We start from the raw sequence: 15,957 nt of genomic DNA, 5'->3' as shown, positions 1-15,957 counted from the left end.
CATGAAATCCTGAAAGATCATTGGATACTGAATGGAAAAATGGGCAGGGCACATTTGACAGCTGAAGTTGGGTTGACGTTTACCAAATTAGATAAACTAAGAAAATAAACTAAAAATAAAAACCTAAATAACAAAACTATAACTTGGTTCAAATGTAAAAAACAAACAAACAAACAAATGCATATTTGGACGTTGTAAAGCTTTTTCTTTCAGGCTAATAAACTATATTACCCACAATACACTTGTAACGTCCTTACGTCACCAATCGACGTCAAAATCACAACAAGGAAGTTGAGCACCCGTAGTACCTGAATTTCTTGTAATCTTCTTAGAAAGACGTGCGGACGTAAAGATTATGTTGATCTTGTTTGACACAACAACGACTTTATCCCTTAGAACCACTGTATAAGTCGTTGGCTATGAACGAAGATAAACGGAGCATATTGTGACTAAAAAGATGAATGAATGGCTTGATTGATAGTCAAAGATACAGTAAATCCTAGATCTCAATTGAATTGCATTTTAAAGGGAGCTAGTGCTATCTTTATGGAAAGTTTCGGCCGAGGTTTCGTGCAGGTAATGATAATTTGTGTTTTACTTAATATGATGTAACTGTGTGCAGTCTAGCAGATACAATTGTAGTTGTTGTTTAAGTACATTACTATAAACAAGTCCAAATTCGGGGATTAACTCATGTCTAATGTCTATTCATTCTCACGTAGTAATTGACTTATTTTTCTTGTAAATATGTTACCTGTAGGTACATATCTTACAGATAATGCAAATAAAGATTAAAAAAGGCTTAATTTTTTCCTGATTACAATTTATATAGAGTTTTTTTTTAGCCTAACTTAACGTCAAACATAAAAATAAATGTATTAATTTTTTATTTAGCTACCAGTGGATCCGAGGAAGTGTGGTGTGGACGCTCAAAATGAGGATGATCACATTTCTTCTGGTTGGCCTAATAGTCCACGTGGTGTTCTTCATCTCCATCTTTGACATCTACTTCACCTCTCCATTGGTGCATGGCATGACCCCCCAGTCCATACCACTGAAGGCTCCTGCATCCAGACTGGTTTTAGTGGTCGCTGATGGTCTGAGAGCAGACAGTCTGTTCAGCCTGCTCCCTAACGGCTCATCCAGAAGTCCTTACATCAGGTTAGCAGTTACTGACAACAAAACAATGAGATTAATTGTGGTGTGGGACACATGCTGTACTGAGAAGTATGTTGTTTTCAGCACCATGATGTATTACAGTTTTTCTCAATCAATAAGACACTGTTCCTGAAAAATAGCACACATTTCCCCAAACACTGCACTCTATTTTCTTTATGAGGATTCTCAAAGCACTAAAAACTTGAGTCAGAAGGGCACTTTATCAAAATGTGACGTGTGACTTAATGTTCCGTCTGTTTTATTTTAGCTCATATTTATTTTTAGCTACCCCGCTAACCTTTATTTTAGCCCTAACCCAGGAAATACCCTAAAATGTTTTTTCGTATATGTATTTTTTAAGGTGGAATTTGCTGTGTTAAAGATGTTACAATGAAAAAACATATGTCAAAAGTGGGATTCAAACCCACGGCAGCAGAAGGAAGAATTCTTGAGTCAGGCACCTTAGACCACTCGGCCATCCTGACATGGTGAAAACACAGACATTACGCTTAGAAAAGGTCTGGCAATGTCATCTTTCGTACGGTTACACTGGCGGTATATAGATACGTATTATGTACTAGGAGACACTTCCAATATTAAAGCACGTCTGCATCAATTATTTCAGCGTGTTCAGGACACAGGACCTCGTCAACATCACAAGCTTTGTTTTCTCTGGCCAGGTAACGTGGAAAAAAGAAAAATTGGGTCTGATCCAGGCCTGACATGTATCAATAGAAACATCATTACATGCAAAAACCATTACAAGAGATTTTTGCAGAATGTATGGCTGTTGGTCACATACCTTCCACCTCCATGCAGAGAATCATTCTTCTATGGGATTTAGAAATATATGGCGGCAGAAAAACAACAAAACTCCAATTGAGGGTTCATATTGAACCATTAGCCCTCTTTGAAAACTAACATTGTCCCAGACAACAACAAAAACAGTGTCTTCTTGAAAACGCACTGATGTACCTGTGCCAGTAGGCCTTTCCAAGTCCATTTAGAAAGTCAACAGAAACTGGATGTTGTATGGTATCTGGCAATCTATTTATTTATGTATTTGGGCCCGTCTTGGTCTTTGTCTGGGTCATGCTCCAGGACCAGGTGCCATGGTCTGGGTTGTCCACATCTTCTTATTTTTCCAACATGACCTCTTGCTCCTCTGACATCCATTTTGGATTGCTAATGCTAATGCAAATGTTGCTTCCCAGCATGTTTTATAGTGAGCACTTCATTAACAAAAATGTTTTCAACTTTGACCTGTTGTGTTTTAATTGTGACAGCTGTGCTGGAATAGTGTCCAAATTCTGCCTCTTAATGTTCACTTTTTGAAAAACGTGTTCAAATGAGCAAAAATGTTTTCAGTTTTTTGCAAAAAGAGTGCAAGAATTTTGGAAAATGTGTGAAAACCATGAATTGTGTTCAAGGTTTTGACGTTTAGAGTCCTGTTTTTGAGAAATGTGTGCAGTTGGTTGGTGCCTGTGTGCAGTGATTGGAACTTAGCGTCCTATCAATCGAGGAAAATCTGTAATTTGAGGATGCATAAAAATCTCAACGAATGTGATCTTTATCAATATTTAAGGAAAGTTCTCAATGATACTTTGCTTAATGAAACCAATGTGAGCTGATGTCTGTTTTCTATCATCAGGAGCGTGATCGAGAACACTGGCTCATGGGGTGTGTCGCACACACGCGTACCTACCGAGTCTCGGCCTGGTCATGTTGCTCTCATTGCAGGGTTTTATGAGGACGTCAGCGCAGTTGCTAAAGGTAAGAGCACGTATCTGCGTGTCACATTTCCTGTTACTGGAGCCGACCTTTTCTGTTGTGTGATTTCAGGCTGGAAGGAGAATCCTGTGGAGTTCGACTCTGTGTTTAATGAGAGCAGACGCACCTGGTGTTGGGGCAGCCCTGATATCCTGCCTATGTTTGCCAAAGGTACACACACACCAACGTACAGTAGACACACATTCAAAAAGAATGAAAAGAAGACATCCATTATGGTGGATTATATTTCCTACTTTGGTTTTCCAGGTGCTAGTGGAGACCATGTGTATACTCACACGTATCCTGCTCAGGAGGAGGACTTTGCCTCCACTGATGCCTCCAGGCTGGACCGCTGGGTGTTCGACCAAGTTAAAGTACATTACACATAGGTTTCCTTTTAGTAATCATTCTTTAAATGAATACCATAGCTCGGAATTTAACTACAACCAAGATTTCCATGTGTATTTTTTTAGCAGTGGTGTTATTTTAACTAAATTTGAGTAGAAATGTGACTTGTTTTTTTTTTGCAGTCATTCTTTCAGTCAGTGAAGTCCAACTCATCTCTTGGGGCCAGTCTGCTCGAGGATAAAAACATTTTCTTCTTACATCTGCTGGGCATTGACACCAATGGACACGCCCACAGACCAATGTCCAAGTAAGCAGACATCATGAGCATCATGTCTTGAGTTGACCTTTACGGTATTGTTTTATTTTGTTGTTGTTTTTTAATTCAGAGAATATAAGGAAAATATCGGCCTGGTTGACTCTGGTGTTGCTGATCTGGTGTCGACAGTGGAGGAGTTTTTTGGTTACGATGGTAAAACGGTTTACGTTTTCACTTCAGATCACGGCATGACCAACTGGGGTAAGTGTTTGTTTTCGATGGCGATTGATTGGCTTTTTACAGATACTGTGTCATTTAGGGCTTGTACTACAAAGCTGGATACTGTACATATATCCGGGATATCTCACAGAAACCAAATATTCTTCGTCAGAGATCCACTGTACTATGAAGCAGGATATAAACACGTTTACCTAAGCCAGGTGGCTCCAGTGACAGAGGTGGAGATTCACACCAATCACAAACATGGAGAAACTGTGTAGAGCAACTTATGTCACAATTGAGGAATAATTCTTTAAATATATTATTTTGCCAACTAAAATCCATAATTCAGACAACAAAACACACAAAATAAAATGATATATAATTATGAATAATAAAAAGAACAGACAAACAATGACAAAAGACACAAAATGACACCAAAAACCCACAAAATGACACAAAAAAATGATAGAAATGATCTTGATTAGAACACAAACTGAAAGTACAAGGGTCAGTGTTGGTAGATGACGGTAAATGATAAAAAACTACACAAATAAATCTATTCAGGAGGCACTAAATACTGTTTCATTCACTTATTTATAAAATGAGATTTTTTAAACTGTGTTATCACTCATTCATTTCGTCATTATGCTTTATAAGTTGTTTTTTCACAGTATTCTGAGCAAAATGTGGTAGTCGGACAAAGGGGGTACTTGAGCCAAAAAAGCTCAAGAACCACTATGGGACTGAGGCTCTCTGCATCGCCACAGAATACATTCATAATCAAATAATTTAATGAATGTATTGGTCTGAAAGGTCAGTTCATCAGATATTAATTTATTTGTTTGGATTGCATTTACACCTAAATATTCTCTCTCCTGTCAGCGTCACGTCAGATCCACGCAGCGACGTGTCTTCAGAATGATCCTCTTTTTATTGGGCAGGTCATTTTCTGAGAGAACTGATTGGTCAGGAGGCGGGACTTTAGTTCTCGCGCAGATCTTATCAAGAACAAAACCTGGTCCCGACCATTTTAGGTGTTCAGCCTAAGTTACCATGGTGATTTAGCCCTGTAAGACATTAGCCAACTTTGTAGTACAGCGCACATGGAATAAATACCAGAAGTTAGTGTGATAAGAGGAAATCCAGCTATGTAGTACAGGCCCTATATCCATGTTCCTCCTTTAACGCTTCTGCAGGCTCGCATGGTGCAGGCCACCCTTCTGAAACCCTCACCCCACTAGTGGTGTGGGGGGCTGGTGTCCAAAAAGCCCAGAGAGTCAATGAAGTCCAACCTTACGCTGATGGATATTTGCAAGGTATTCAAGAATGACTCGTTTAATTTAATTTCCTCCACGGTTTGTTTTATTAACCCTGTGATGTATCTCATGATTTTTCAATCCATTTTTTTTTTTAATTGTAGACTGGCAACTAGAGCACGTTCGTAGAGTGGATGTGAATCAGGTGAAGCTAACAGTGTTGAAGTATGAATAGAACTCAGTTAGCAGGAGCAGAAAGACTGAAAATAACGTTTCCTACGTGTTTGTCTGCAGGCTGACATCGCAGCCCTCATGGCTTCTCTCATCGGCGTGCCTTTTCCTGTCAACTCTGTTGTAAGTGGTGAAATATTAGGGAAATATTGCACTTAATCTCATAATATTGTACATTTTGTTCTGGATCCACCATGATATTAAACTATGACTTATCAAAATGTTCTATTTCAGTTAAATTAAAAAAAATGTATATATATATATATATATTTCTCATAATCAATCACAGAAAAAAAGGTTGAGGCAAATTTGATAATTTACTAAGAAAAAAAAGCAATATCTTGAATATTTTTTTCTTATTTTCACCCCAAATGATTTTTTTTTAAAGTGGCAATTGAAAGCGTTAAAAAAAAGTACAATAGAAATGACTTTTTCTTACTGTTAAAAGTGAAGTTTGATTAGTAAAATTACATATTTCTAATGTTAGTCAATATTCTCTGTGTCTCTTCAGGGTGTTTTGCCTCTTCTCTACCTTAACAACAGTGAAGAGTTCAAGGCAGAAAGCATGTACACCAATGCTATTCAAATACTGGAGCAGTTTAAGGTTCGTCAAGATACAATTTTTTCTTATAAAAGTTGTTTCAAAAGCAGATTTATTGCTGGACTGAACTGTGTGTGTTCTGTTTTTTCTAGACCAAAATGAGCCAGAAAAAGGAGACGACCTTATCGTTTCTCTTCACCCCATACCAGTAATGTCAACTTTGAAAATATAAATAATAGTTTGTGTGACTTTTGATATCTTGGTGATCTTTTTTATTTTTTGTTTCCTTTCAACCAAAAGATTTTTGACTGAATCAAAGCAAGTGGAAATTACCAATAAGGCTCGGATCCTGATCCAACTTCAGAAGTACGAGGATGCTGTGAGTGTCAGCAATCCAGTAGAAAAAAAATAAAAGTGTTGGGTCATTCCATGTCGTTTCAACAAATGGCCCACACACTTAAATTCTGAGATTTTTACCAATTGTTCTGTGATTATTCAATTGGCACATTGTGAATTTTTAGTTTGTGTGGATGAATACCTTTTGAGATATGGCCAATTTAGTGATTTCATGCATCTTTATTTTTCTTCCATTTCAGCTTCTAATATCGCAAAAATTACACGACATAGGGAACTGAAATTTAGTAATACAGCTCCACCTACTCTCTCAGAATATATAAAAATATTTGCTATACAAATAAAAACTATTGTATCAGAAAAAACATATATATTTAAAAAAAAAAAACAATATGTATTTATTTATTTAACAGTCTATGTACATAGTTCAAAGCTTATAAAATGACAGGGATTACATGTTTGAGCCCGAAACCCTGACAAACCTTTTTCCAATTTTGAGGAGCTGGCATGTCCACCAGATAGGATGTATAGCAGATATTGTTGTATATTCTGAGAGAGTAGGTGGAGCTGTATTACTATACCAAATTACACTTTCCTATGTGATGTAGTTCCTGAGATATTGGAAGCTGATAATGGAAGAAAAATAAGGACGCACAAAAATCGACACATACCCTCCTCACTAAATTGTCCATATCTCAAAAAGCATTCATTCGATCAAACTAAAAATGTACAATGTGACTATTGAATAATCAAGGAACAATTGGTACAAATTTCTGAATTTGTTGAGACCGTAGCGCATGCGATGTCCTGAAAATTATTTCAAATGACATGGAATGACCCTATACTGTAAAAGAATTAAAGAAATACAAACATTGATTGGTTGTTTTCTGTTGTGTGTTTTTACTGAATTATTTCTTCGTGTTTATTATTCCATCTTCTGTCAGATCTCTCTTTGTCAGACCCTGATAACACGCTCCCTGGAAGGTTTAGTCTACTACCACAAGTACGACAGGTTCTTCCTGGGCTGCAGTGTGGTGATGGGGTTCATCGGCTGGACCTCATACGTGGTCTTAGTCATTCTAAAAACGCACTCAGGCCTCAGCCGACCCCCCGACGTCGTTCAGAAAGTCAGAAAAACCGACACGGTGGAGTGACATTTTCGTCTCTCTTTATTCTGACACGCGAACACCTGTTAAGGCCCCTTTAAAAGCCCTTATCACTGGTCTGTGTGCAGATTCCCAGCAGAAAGCTGTTGACGCTGTGTTTGTGCGTGGCGCTGCTCATCATCCTGTTCCTGCTTGTGCAAAGAAGCCCCTTGACCTACTATATTTACTGTCTGCTACCTGTTCCTGTGTGGTACTGTGTACTCAAAGAGTGAGTGGAAAATGTTTACTCTATCTTATTATAAAGCCTTAAAAGTTCATTATTTAATTGTGCTGATATTTTGTTGTGGTTTTTTTTCAGGTCAGGGACTCTCACAGATTTGGTTCAGTCTGCTCACTCTCTTCCCCTTTGGAAATGCTTGAGGTATTTTGTACTTGTAGCATTTGGGATTGAGCTACTGGTAAGCACCACTTTCATTTAACCCTGCTATTATCCTTGGGGTCAATTTGACCCCATTCAATGTTTATCGGTCAAAAAATAATAGTTGACTTATCCTTAACTCCGTGTACTCTTCATTCTTTGGTTATTTCGTTTCAAAACCAAATTAAAAATAGAAAAAATGGATTGTTTTTTTTTTGTCTAATTAATTTAAAACCAGAAACAGAAAAACCAAACAAGCAGCGTGTTTCTGTTCTAAAATTAAATCTGGTTCATATTTTAATCCCACCACACAGAGTGGACACACAGACGGACTTTTATTCTGCTGCGTTTGATAAAAAATGATCTTGTATCATGTTGTCCACCTCACACCGATGGTAAAGAGATGCTGGAAGTCCAAATCTGTGAATATCTGCCAACTTTACTGAACAGTGTTGTGGTCCAAATAGTATCCAGATAATCTGGTGACTGGGCGGACTTTTGCTCCTGGTCCGGACATAAAAAGAAGCAACACATTAGTCACATTACTGGTGAATTGAAACATTATTAATAAATAAATAAATCAAAACCAAAACATACGTTACGTAAAACATGCACATGATGTGTGGAACCAGAGGTGGTGTAATTAATCTACTGGTGCTCCTCGTTTCTTGTGATCAACTGCCGTGTGTGTTGACCGCTGCGGTTAGCGGTATTTATAACGTGCAAAATAAACATTTTTACTACCCTCAAAAAAGCTGTAATTTTTTTGCAAAAGTGTCAAATGGTAGAATTTCTAACATCTATTGTTCCTCACACCAGCCTCACACTCGATAGTCAGTCACCAGTTTATTTGGATACTATTTGCACTGTAACACCGTGAAACAAAACATAACCTTTTTATGAGCTAAAACATCCACAGACTGAATTAAACATGAGCAGGACCAGAAAACTGCTGAAATAAAAGCTAAACAGTCCTATTGTGTGTGGAGACCTGGTCCAGGACCTGGGGAGGGAAACCAGGTGCAGCAAACTAAATATCACACAAACAGAACAAATTTAAAAAAAACAACAACAGAAAAACGCTGCTAATCTAGTTTTTCTGTATTTCTCTTTTGGTTTAAAATCAGTAAAACTAAATGACCACACTGTTTATTTGTCATATTGATTTGGATATAACGGAATAACCAGAGAACCAAGGGTATGCGGATTATCCTAATTTGATGTGCACAATTGATTAGGCATTAAATTATCATGATGAGAAAAAAAAGAAGAAAAAAAAATCATGATGTTATTTTTTAGTGCTGAACACATATTGCACGCATTGGTGTTCCTCTGGGAACGACAATATTCTCATGAGAATTTTCCCACACCATGTGCATGGATGTGCGTGTGTGTATGTGTGACCTACTACTCACACCTGCCAAAGTAGAACTGATATTTGCCGCGCTGTGGAGGGCGGGGTATTCCCACAAGGACATTGGTAGTTCATGCAAACTAAGAGAGGAGAAAACATATAAAAGCTTACTTTACTGTCAATGAGGTTTTGGAACAGCTCTTTCACAGTGAAAGTGACATAGAGGAGAATGTGAGGATTGAGATGATTTGGATGAAAACCTTTCAAGAAAAAAAATAACTGTAATTTACAGGTTTGTCCTGATGGTGGTGCTAGAGAACAGGTCAAGGTTTCATTATCAAGGGGTTATTTATGTATTCAACAAATAAACACAAAAACTTGGTCAACAATTTTCTGAAAATCATTTTCTGGAGGCAAATAACCCTAAGGTCAGATTGGCCCCAAGGGTAAAATGTGTTTGTAATATTTGAGGATAATAGGTAGGTCAAAGTGTTCATAATTAGGGTTGCAAAGAGAGAATTTCATCAATATGCAAAAATATAAACTTTTCTTGGGAAAAATGTATTGGAATTAACCAGAATTTGGGAGTAACTTCTAAATAAGTGATGCTGATATTTTAGATGATGCTAGTTTCCCAGCTATATTTCACATCCTTGTTAAGGGCCAACTATCCAACTTTGAAAATCTCCCGTTAGGTTTACAACTTTGAAATGTCCTGAAATTTTGCAAACAATGTTAGTATTTTTTTTTTTTTTTTTTTGATGAAAAGTTTATATTTTTTAATATTCACAAAAATTGTTTTTTTGGTTGTGTGTGTGTGTGTGTGTGTGTGTGTGTGTGTGTGTGTGTGTGTGTGTGTGTGTGTGTGTGTGTGTGTGTGTGTTGATGGACCTGTGCTGCTCCCAGGTGGTGAGTTTCTTCCATCGCTCCGTGCTGACCATCGGTCTGGCTGCTCTCGCTCTCTGGCCTTTTTGTTCAGGACTCTTCAGCAAAGCCAAGGTAGATCATGAACTCCATCACACACTCTAGCTTCTGTAATCACATTTACATCACACACTAATTACTAATGATGTTTCTCTGTTGCAGTGGCGCTCACTCAGCTGGTTTCTTGGTTGTCTGTGTTTGGCTGCGTTTCCTCTCATGCCTGTTGTGGGTAGAGAACCTAATGTGGATGTGGTGTGAGTACTTTCTCTTTTTTTCTTGTTATATTTAGAGGTTGGTGCACTGCAGCGTTTCATCAAAACTGACCTCACAGAAAGTTACTTAGAATAACAACAGTTTGAGGAACAAACAAATTTCAGAAGAAAAAATGTGAGTTTTTTTCATCCCATATGCCTTTAAATTTGAAACATTTGATCAGAGTTGGGGTCAATTATAATTGTAATATCATAATTAGTAATTAATAATAATTATGACATCATTATAATTGTAATCATAATTGAAAATATCTGTTGTTGTTGTAATTGTAATTGATTTGTAATCAAGTTGAAATAGTTGCTAGGCTAATGGTAATGCGAGACAAATTGTATTGTTAGGCTAATGCTATTGTTAGGCTAATGCTATTGCTAAGTTATTGCTATTGCTAGGCAAATGCTAATGCTAAACTATTGTTAATGCTAGGTTATTGCTTTTGCTAGGTCAATGCCAATGTTGGGCTAATGCTATTGCTAGGTTATTGATATTCCTAGTTTAATGCTAATGCTATCTTAATGTTAATGCTAGGCTAATGCTATTTTTAGGCTAATTGTAATTGACTTTCAGGTGGAAAATTATCATTGTAATTAGAACAAATGCAGGTCACTCGTAATTGAACATGGATAATTTAAGACATAATTGAAATTGAAAAATGTAATTGACCAAACCCTGCATTTGACTAACATTTTTGTCCTCAGTATGTGTGCAGGTCTGCTCATTCTCCTCACGTCGTTCTGTTACCTCTGGTCATCACGACACAAGACTCCACTGCACACCAGTGACCGACCCCAGTTCGTCGCTCAGGTAACTACAACACGTGTCTCGTGTGTGTGTTTGCATGAGATTGTCGCAACAACAACAATCTGTTCCTGGTCAAACGCCACAGATGCTGCACGTGGCCGTGTGTGCTTATGTGCCATCGCTCACACACTCCAGCCTGCTGCAGAAACAAGGTCTACCACTAATGAACCAGATTATTAGCTGGAGCACATTAGGTAGGTCAATGACAGAGCTACACCACACGAGTTATTGTTTTGTGTCAAGAAAGTTCATGTATTTAGATGCAATGAGCCTCTTATTTTGTTTTCCCAGCCTCCTCTATAGTCATACCTCTGCTGAGCTCAACACGTATATTCCATCGACTCCTCAGCATCCTGTTGTCCCTCACCTCAACATACTTCCTGCTCAGCACTGGGTAAGATCACGCACACACACACACACACACACACGTCAAGCTCCAACAAGTGTTCCATGCTAGGCTCCAGCAAGTTCATTTTGTCTTCTTTTTTAATAATATGTTAAGGTTTCATTTATTCAGACGACTTTTTTCAGGAAATTTACTTTGATCTCCTGACATGTTTCGACTGCCAACTGTCAGTCTTCCTCAGAGGTGTCTGCTGATCACTTTGATGTGTCCTTATGATGTCTTTCTGGGTGTGGCCAATTTAACAGTTCTGTCAGGCTGGCCACGCCCCCTGTCGTCCGATGATTTTCTTTGTTCTGCAGTGGTCTGATACTGCAGACTTGTTATCACATGATAACATACCATACATCTGGGGCACAACAGACCCAATGCAACGAATAAGGAAAAAACATGCCGTAAAACCGTACACTAAACTAAGACAGCTGCTAGTTCATCCCACAGACAAAAATGCATATAAAATTTCATGCATGTCATGCCAACACGCATATTTAAGAGATGCCTCTGAGGAAGACTGACAGTCGGCAGTCAAAACATGTCATGAGATCAAAGTAAATTTCATGAAAAAAGTTGGCTGAATAAATGAAACATTACCATATTAGGTTATATAAACCCACCCAGGTCTGAGGCCGTATTCCCCCCAGTGTTATCATGGTTGATGTTTGCGTGGATCAACATTGAACAGGAAGCGTTGCTCGCTCAAGGTGTCGCCGGCAGACAAGAGGTAAAGACATCACATGCCTGCAAAACAGAGAACAATAACAATCCCACTTTATTCTGAGCTTTTAAAGGCTTTAAAAGCTTTTAAAGTTATTGATGGAACTTCACATCACTTCTGTGCGCCAATGTTTGCTCCAATAAAGCAGTGGTTCTCAACTGTGTGGTGGCTTCAACATTTTTTGAACAAATACACCAAACTTGCCAACAAACATTTTAACCTAATTTCATCACTTTTTCTTGCCATATTTTTGTTCCTTTTAATGCATTTTTGCTACATTACTCCCATTTCTGCCACTTTTCAATGCATTTTCTTCACATTTTTTCCACTTTCAAGACATTTTTGGCATATATAAACCATTTACACCACTTTTTCACCTAATGTCACATGTGTTGACCCAATATTGTTACTTTTAACCTCTTTTCATCATATTTCATGCTTATTATTTGCCAATTTAACCACATTCACTATTTATCATGCCCATTATTTGCTAGTTTAAACTAATATTTCCTACTTTGAACTCTTCAGACCACTTTTTCTGTTAATTTTTGGCCACCCTAATTTGCAACTTCTAACCAATTTCTGTGGTTTTTAAAACCCATTTCACCCCCTTTTTCACCATTTTTACTATGGTGCAAATAATAATAAACTTCCTGGATAACAGTGGATATTATTCAGAAAATAAATAAATGTGGTTTTCACAGATTCATGTAACTTTTGTCTCAGGTATCTTCCATTGATTTTGCCGCAAATATCGACATCAGCAGGATACGACAGCTAAAGCTGGATGACATCAGAAGATCATATTTTTTTGTATCCTTTTTTACAAGAATCTTTAAGTGGAAAATGTTTGACTTTGTAGATTTTCCTTGACTTTGTATTTTAACAGGTGTTTTTTATAATAACTGCTTTTTTTGGGACTGGGAACATAGCATCTATTAACAGGTATGTGTGAGTGTGTGTATATACAGCATGTGTTGGTTAATGGTATTTTCTATTGCAGTTACATGACTAATCTGAGCATTAATACAGGAAAGAACAAAGGTTTTTGTGGTCATTTTGCATCTTTTTGTTCTTTCACCATCTATGAGTTTTATGTAATTTTTTTCCTATGGTTAAAGTTTTTTTAGGCGTAATCCTGCTAACAGACAGACAAATAAACTAACAAATAAATAATAACAATTAGTTTTTGCTGCATTGTTTCCCGACTTGTGTTTATTTTGGGGGCCTGGTTAAATTTAAACACAACAGTGAGTGCAGTAAAAGTATATAGCTATGTGTATATTCATATGGTAATAATTTTCTAAACTTTTTGGATTTGTATTGTACATGATAAATCCTTTTGTGTTAGATTTGTGTAATTTAATTAGTTTTTTTTATTGTTTTAGTTTAGATTTTGATGATGTCAATCGAAAAAATTTCCTCAAAAAGCCTTTTTTCCAGTAATTACCATCATAAATACTATTTACAAACTTGAATGATTTGTGATTCATCCAAAAATCTGAAACTTGTGCATTTTTAATGTACATTATTGTCTCATTTTTTTCCTTCTTGTCTGTAGTTTCGATCCAGCGTCCGTCTATTGTTTCCTCACCGTTTTCAACCCCTTTATCATGGGAGCTCTCATGATGTGGAAGGTATTGGGATTTTAAATGTCAAAATAAAAGGCTCTGATTTGTGATTTATGTGTTTAGACGTAGTCATGAACTAATTGCTCTTTTTTTTGTCCAGGTTATCATTCCTTTCATTATTGTGATGTGTACGTTTGAGACGATCCAAGTGTCGACGCAGCTTTCATCAAGGAGGTAATAAATGACCACAGCCTTGAAACTATATGATAATATGAATCGATCAGTGGTTCCCAACCTTTTTCTTGTTGTGACCCCATTTTTATATCACAAATTTCACATTTTTTTGTCTCTAAAATTATTTTTTTGATCATGTTTGTTATAGTGTGTCCAGTATCAGGACACAAAGTAACAATAAACGCCAGCTCGGATGTTTTTATATTGCATTTTATTTGAACTTGATTTATATTTGAGAAAATTAAAGTATAGAATACAGTTATTCGAGACAGTGTGGTGTTTTCATTTCAAAATAATAAGAAATAAACTCTTTGAGCTTTCTGCCTCTTTTTGCATTGTATATCTATTTATGTGGAATTAGGTGTTGTTTTATTTTAATTGTGCCACACAGATAGATAAAAATTAAAAAATGTAGAAAATTCTTTTTATTATTTTTCATTTTTTTAAATTCATTTTTTATTTAAAATTTTTAAATTACAATTTTTTCATTTAAAAAAATTGTCATTTTTTTTATTTCAAAATTTTAATTTTTTTAAAAAAATTAAACAATTTAAAATTTAAAAATGTTTTATTTAATTTTATTTATTTTTTTTACAAATTTATTTTCTTTATTTAAATTCTTTTTCTTTATTTTTTTATTTTAAAATTTTATTTTTTTAATTTTTTTAATTTTGAAAATATAATTCTAAAAACTAAAAAACTATTTAACACTTGAAACTTTAATTTTAATCATTTTGAAAAATGTCATTATTATTAGAAATTTCAGGCAACCCCAAGGTTAAAAAACCCTGTTTTCATACTCGTGTCTCCTTCACTTTCAGCCTGTTTCTGATTGTTTTGGTTATTTCTGATTTAATGGCTCTGGTAAGTTCTTCTTCTTCCAAACATTTAAAAACAAACTTATTTCCTTCAACACATGTGAGCATTGATACGGTTTATTTCTCCTCAGCATTTCTTCTTCATGGTGCAGGATTACGGTAGCTGGTTAGATATTGGAACGAGGTAAGCTGAATTTTGTAAAAGTGTTAAACAATATCTTTGTGGTTTATAGGTAATAATGATAACGCTTTCTTTTTCTTCCTCTGTCGCAGCATCAGCCATTACGTCATCGTAATGTCAATGACCATCTTTCTAATGTTGCTCAGTGTGCTCACACACGTCCTCACTTCCAAAAGAATAATCCTGTGGAGAAGAACCAAGATCCACTTTCCCTAGAAATGGGTTTGGAATAAAAATAGTTTTGAATAACTTGTCATAAAAAAGGAATAAAACTTGAGCTGTGCTAATATTTCAGAGTAGTTTACACTGTATGAATTTCTGTATTATTATTATTATTATTATTATTATTATTATTATTATTATCGACTGATGTTACTTGAGTTTTCAGCTGTTAATTAGCCTTTACCAATAAGAATGCTTGTTCTGCCATTTTTTACAAACACACAGTGACTTTTCATGCATTGTATGGATACTTTAGAATATATTAATAAAAGTAAACATGCAGTCTGTATTTTTTTTGTTTTGTTTTAAAGATAAGCAGGTACAGAAAAGGAACAGGAACTTAGAGGTAAATATTATTAACTCTTTTTAAAAATATATATGTATACTTTTTCAAAGGATTTACCATTTAGAACAATTCCAGCCAAAAGCAGATCTGCTAAAAACTACACAATAACACTTTCATCACAGCATGTGACCATAACAGCAGATTATGGGAACTAAGGCTCGCAAATTCTCTATTGTAACTCTTTATTCTGCACATACGTTCACTGACAATAAACGTTTCACATACGTGTGAGATTTTTGGGGAAGTTCCATTTTCAGTTCACGTAATCAAAAGCTATAATGTAATGTAACAATTTTCAATATTGGTGAGTGGTGAAATAACCCAACGTTGGGGATCAAAATCAAAATGAAGAAAAATTGTTTTAGGTCCCAAGAAAGAGTAACTTTTATACTATAAATTAAAACAGAATTCTTCTTGCATTCCCACATGCAGTTATGGGCCAATGTGCATAGCTCAAA

General features: G+C 36.1%; 2 protein-coding genes across 4 annotated transcripts in view; one reads left to right on the top strand and one right to left on the bottom strand.

Annotated features, from left to right (window-relative positions):
- Positions 1-161: 161 nt before the first annotated feature.
- pign (phosphatidylinositol glycan anchor biosynthesis, class N) lies at positions 162-15,738 on the top strand. 2 transcript variants are annotated; one of them, XM_028434911.1, is made up of 29 exons: positions 162-576; positions 895-1,161; positions 2,810-2,931; positions 3,001-3,099; positions 3,196-3,302; positions 3,459-3,583; positions 3,663-3,793; positions 4,951-5,070; positions 5,175-5,215; positions 5,305-5,364; positions 5,753-5,845; positions 5,935-5,990; positions 6,083-6,161; positions 7,081-7,263; positions 7,371-7,510; positions 7,601-7,700; positions 9,921-10,013; positions 10,101-10,192; positions 10,907-11,012; positions 11,095-11,203; positions 11,301-11,403; positions 12,031-12,133; positions 12,854-12,940; positions 13,017-13,072; positions 13,689-13,764; positions 13,859-13,932; positions 14,754-14,796; positions 14,882-14,934; positions 15,024-15,738. In XM_028434911.1, the coding sequence occupies exons 2-29, from the start codon at positions 935-937 to the stop codon at positions 15,145-15,147; spliced, it is 2,802 nt and encodes a 933-aa protein (XP_028290712.1). In that variant the 5' UTR covers positions 162-576; positions 895-934; the 3' UTR covers positions 15,148-15,738. The 2 variants fall into 2 exon arrangements, with proteins under 2 accessions (XP_028290712.1, XP_028290711.1); XM_028434910.1 differs by having other exon boundaries at positions 7,081-7,281; positions 15,024-15,737.
- The window catches only part of LOC114454443 (myosin-16-like), a 153,674-nt gene continuing 147,674 nt past the window's right edge, over positions 9,958-15,957 (bottom strand). Inside the window, exon 8 of one of the 2 annotated variants that reach the window (XM_028434917.1) lies at positions 9,958-10,046. In XM_028434917.1, the coding sequence (XP_028290718.1) occupies positions 9,990-10,046 (57 nt within the window). In that variant the 3' untranslated portion in view covers positions 9,958-9,989. Of the gene's footprint in view, positions 10,047-12,101; positions 12,151-15,957 lie in introns of those variants that run through there. The other variant, XM_028434918.1, reaches the window with a different exon arrangement.

The sequence above is a fragment of the Gouania willdenowi genome, chromosome 20 (genome assembly GCF_900634775.1).
Source record: "Gouania willdenowi chromosome 20, fGouWil2.1, whole genome shotgun sequence".
NCBI classification, from domain to species: Eukaryota; Metazoa; Chordata; class Actinopteri; order Blenniiformes; family Gobiesocidae; genus Gouania; species Gouania willdenowi.
Note: the sequence above shows the minus strand (reverse complement) of the source record. Positions and strands in the feature narration are given on the sequence as shown.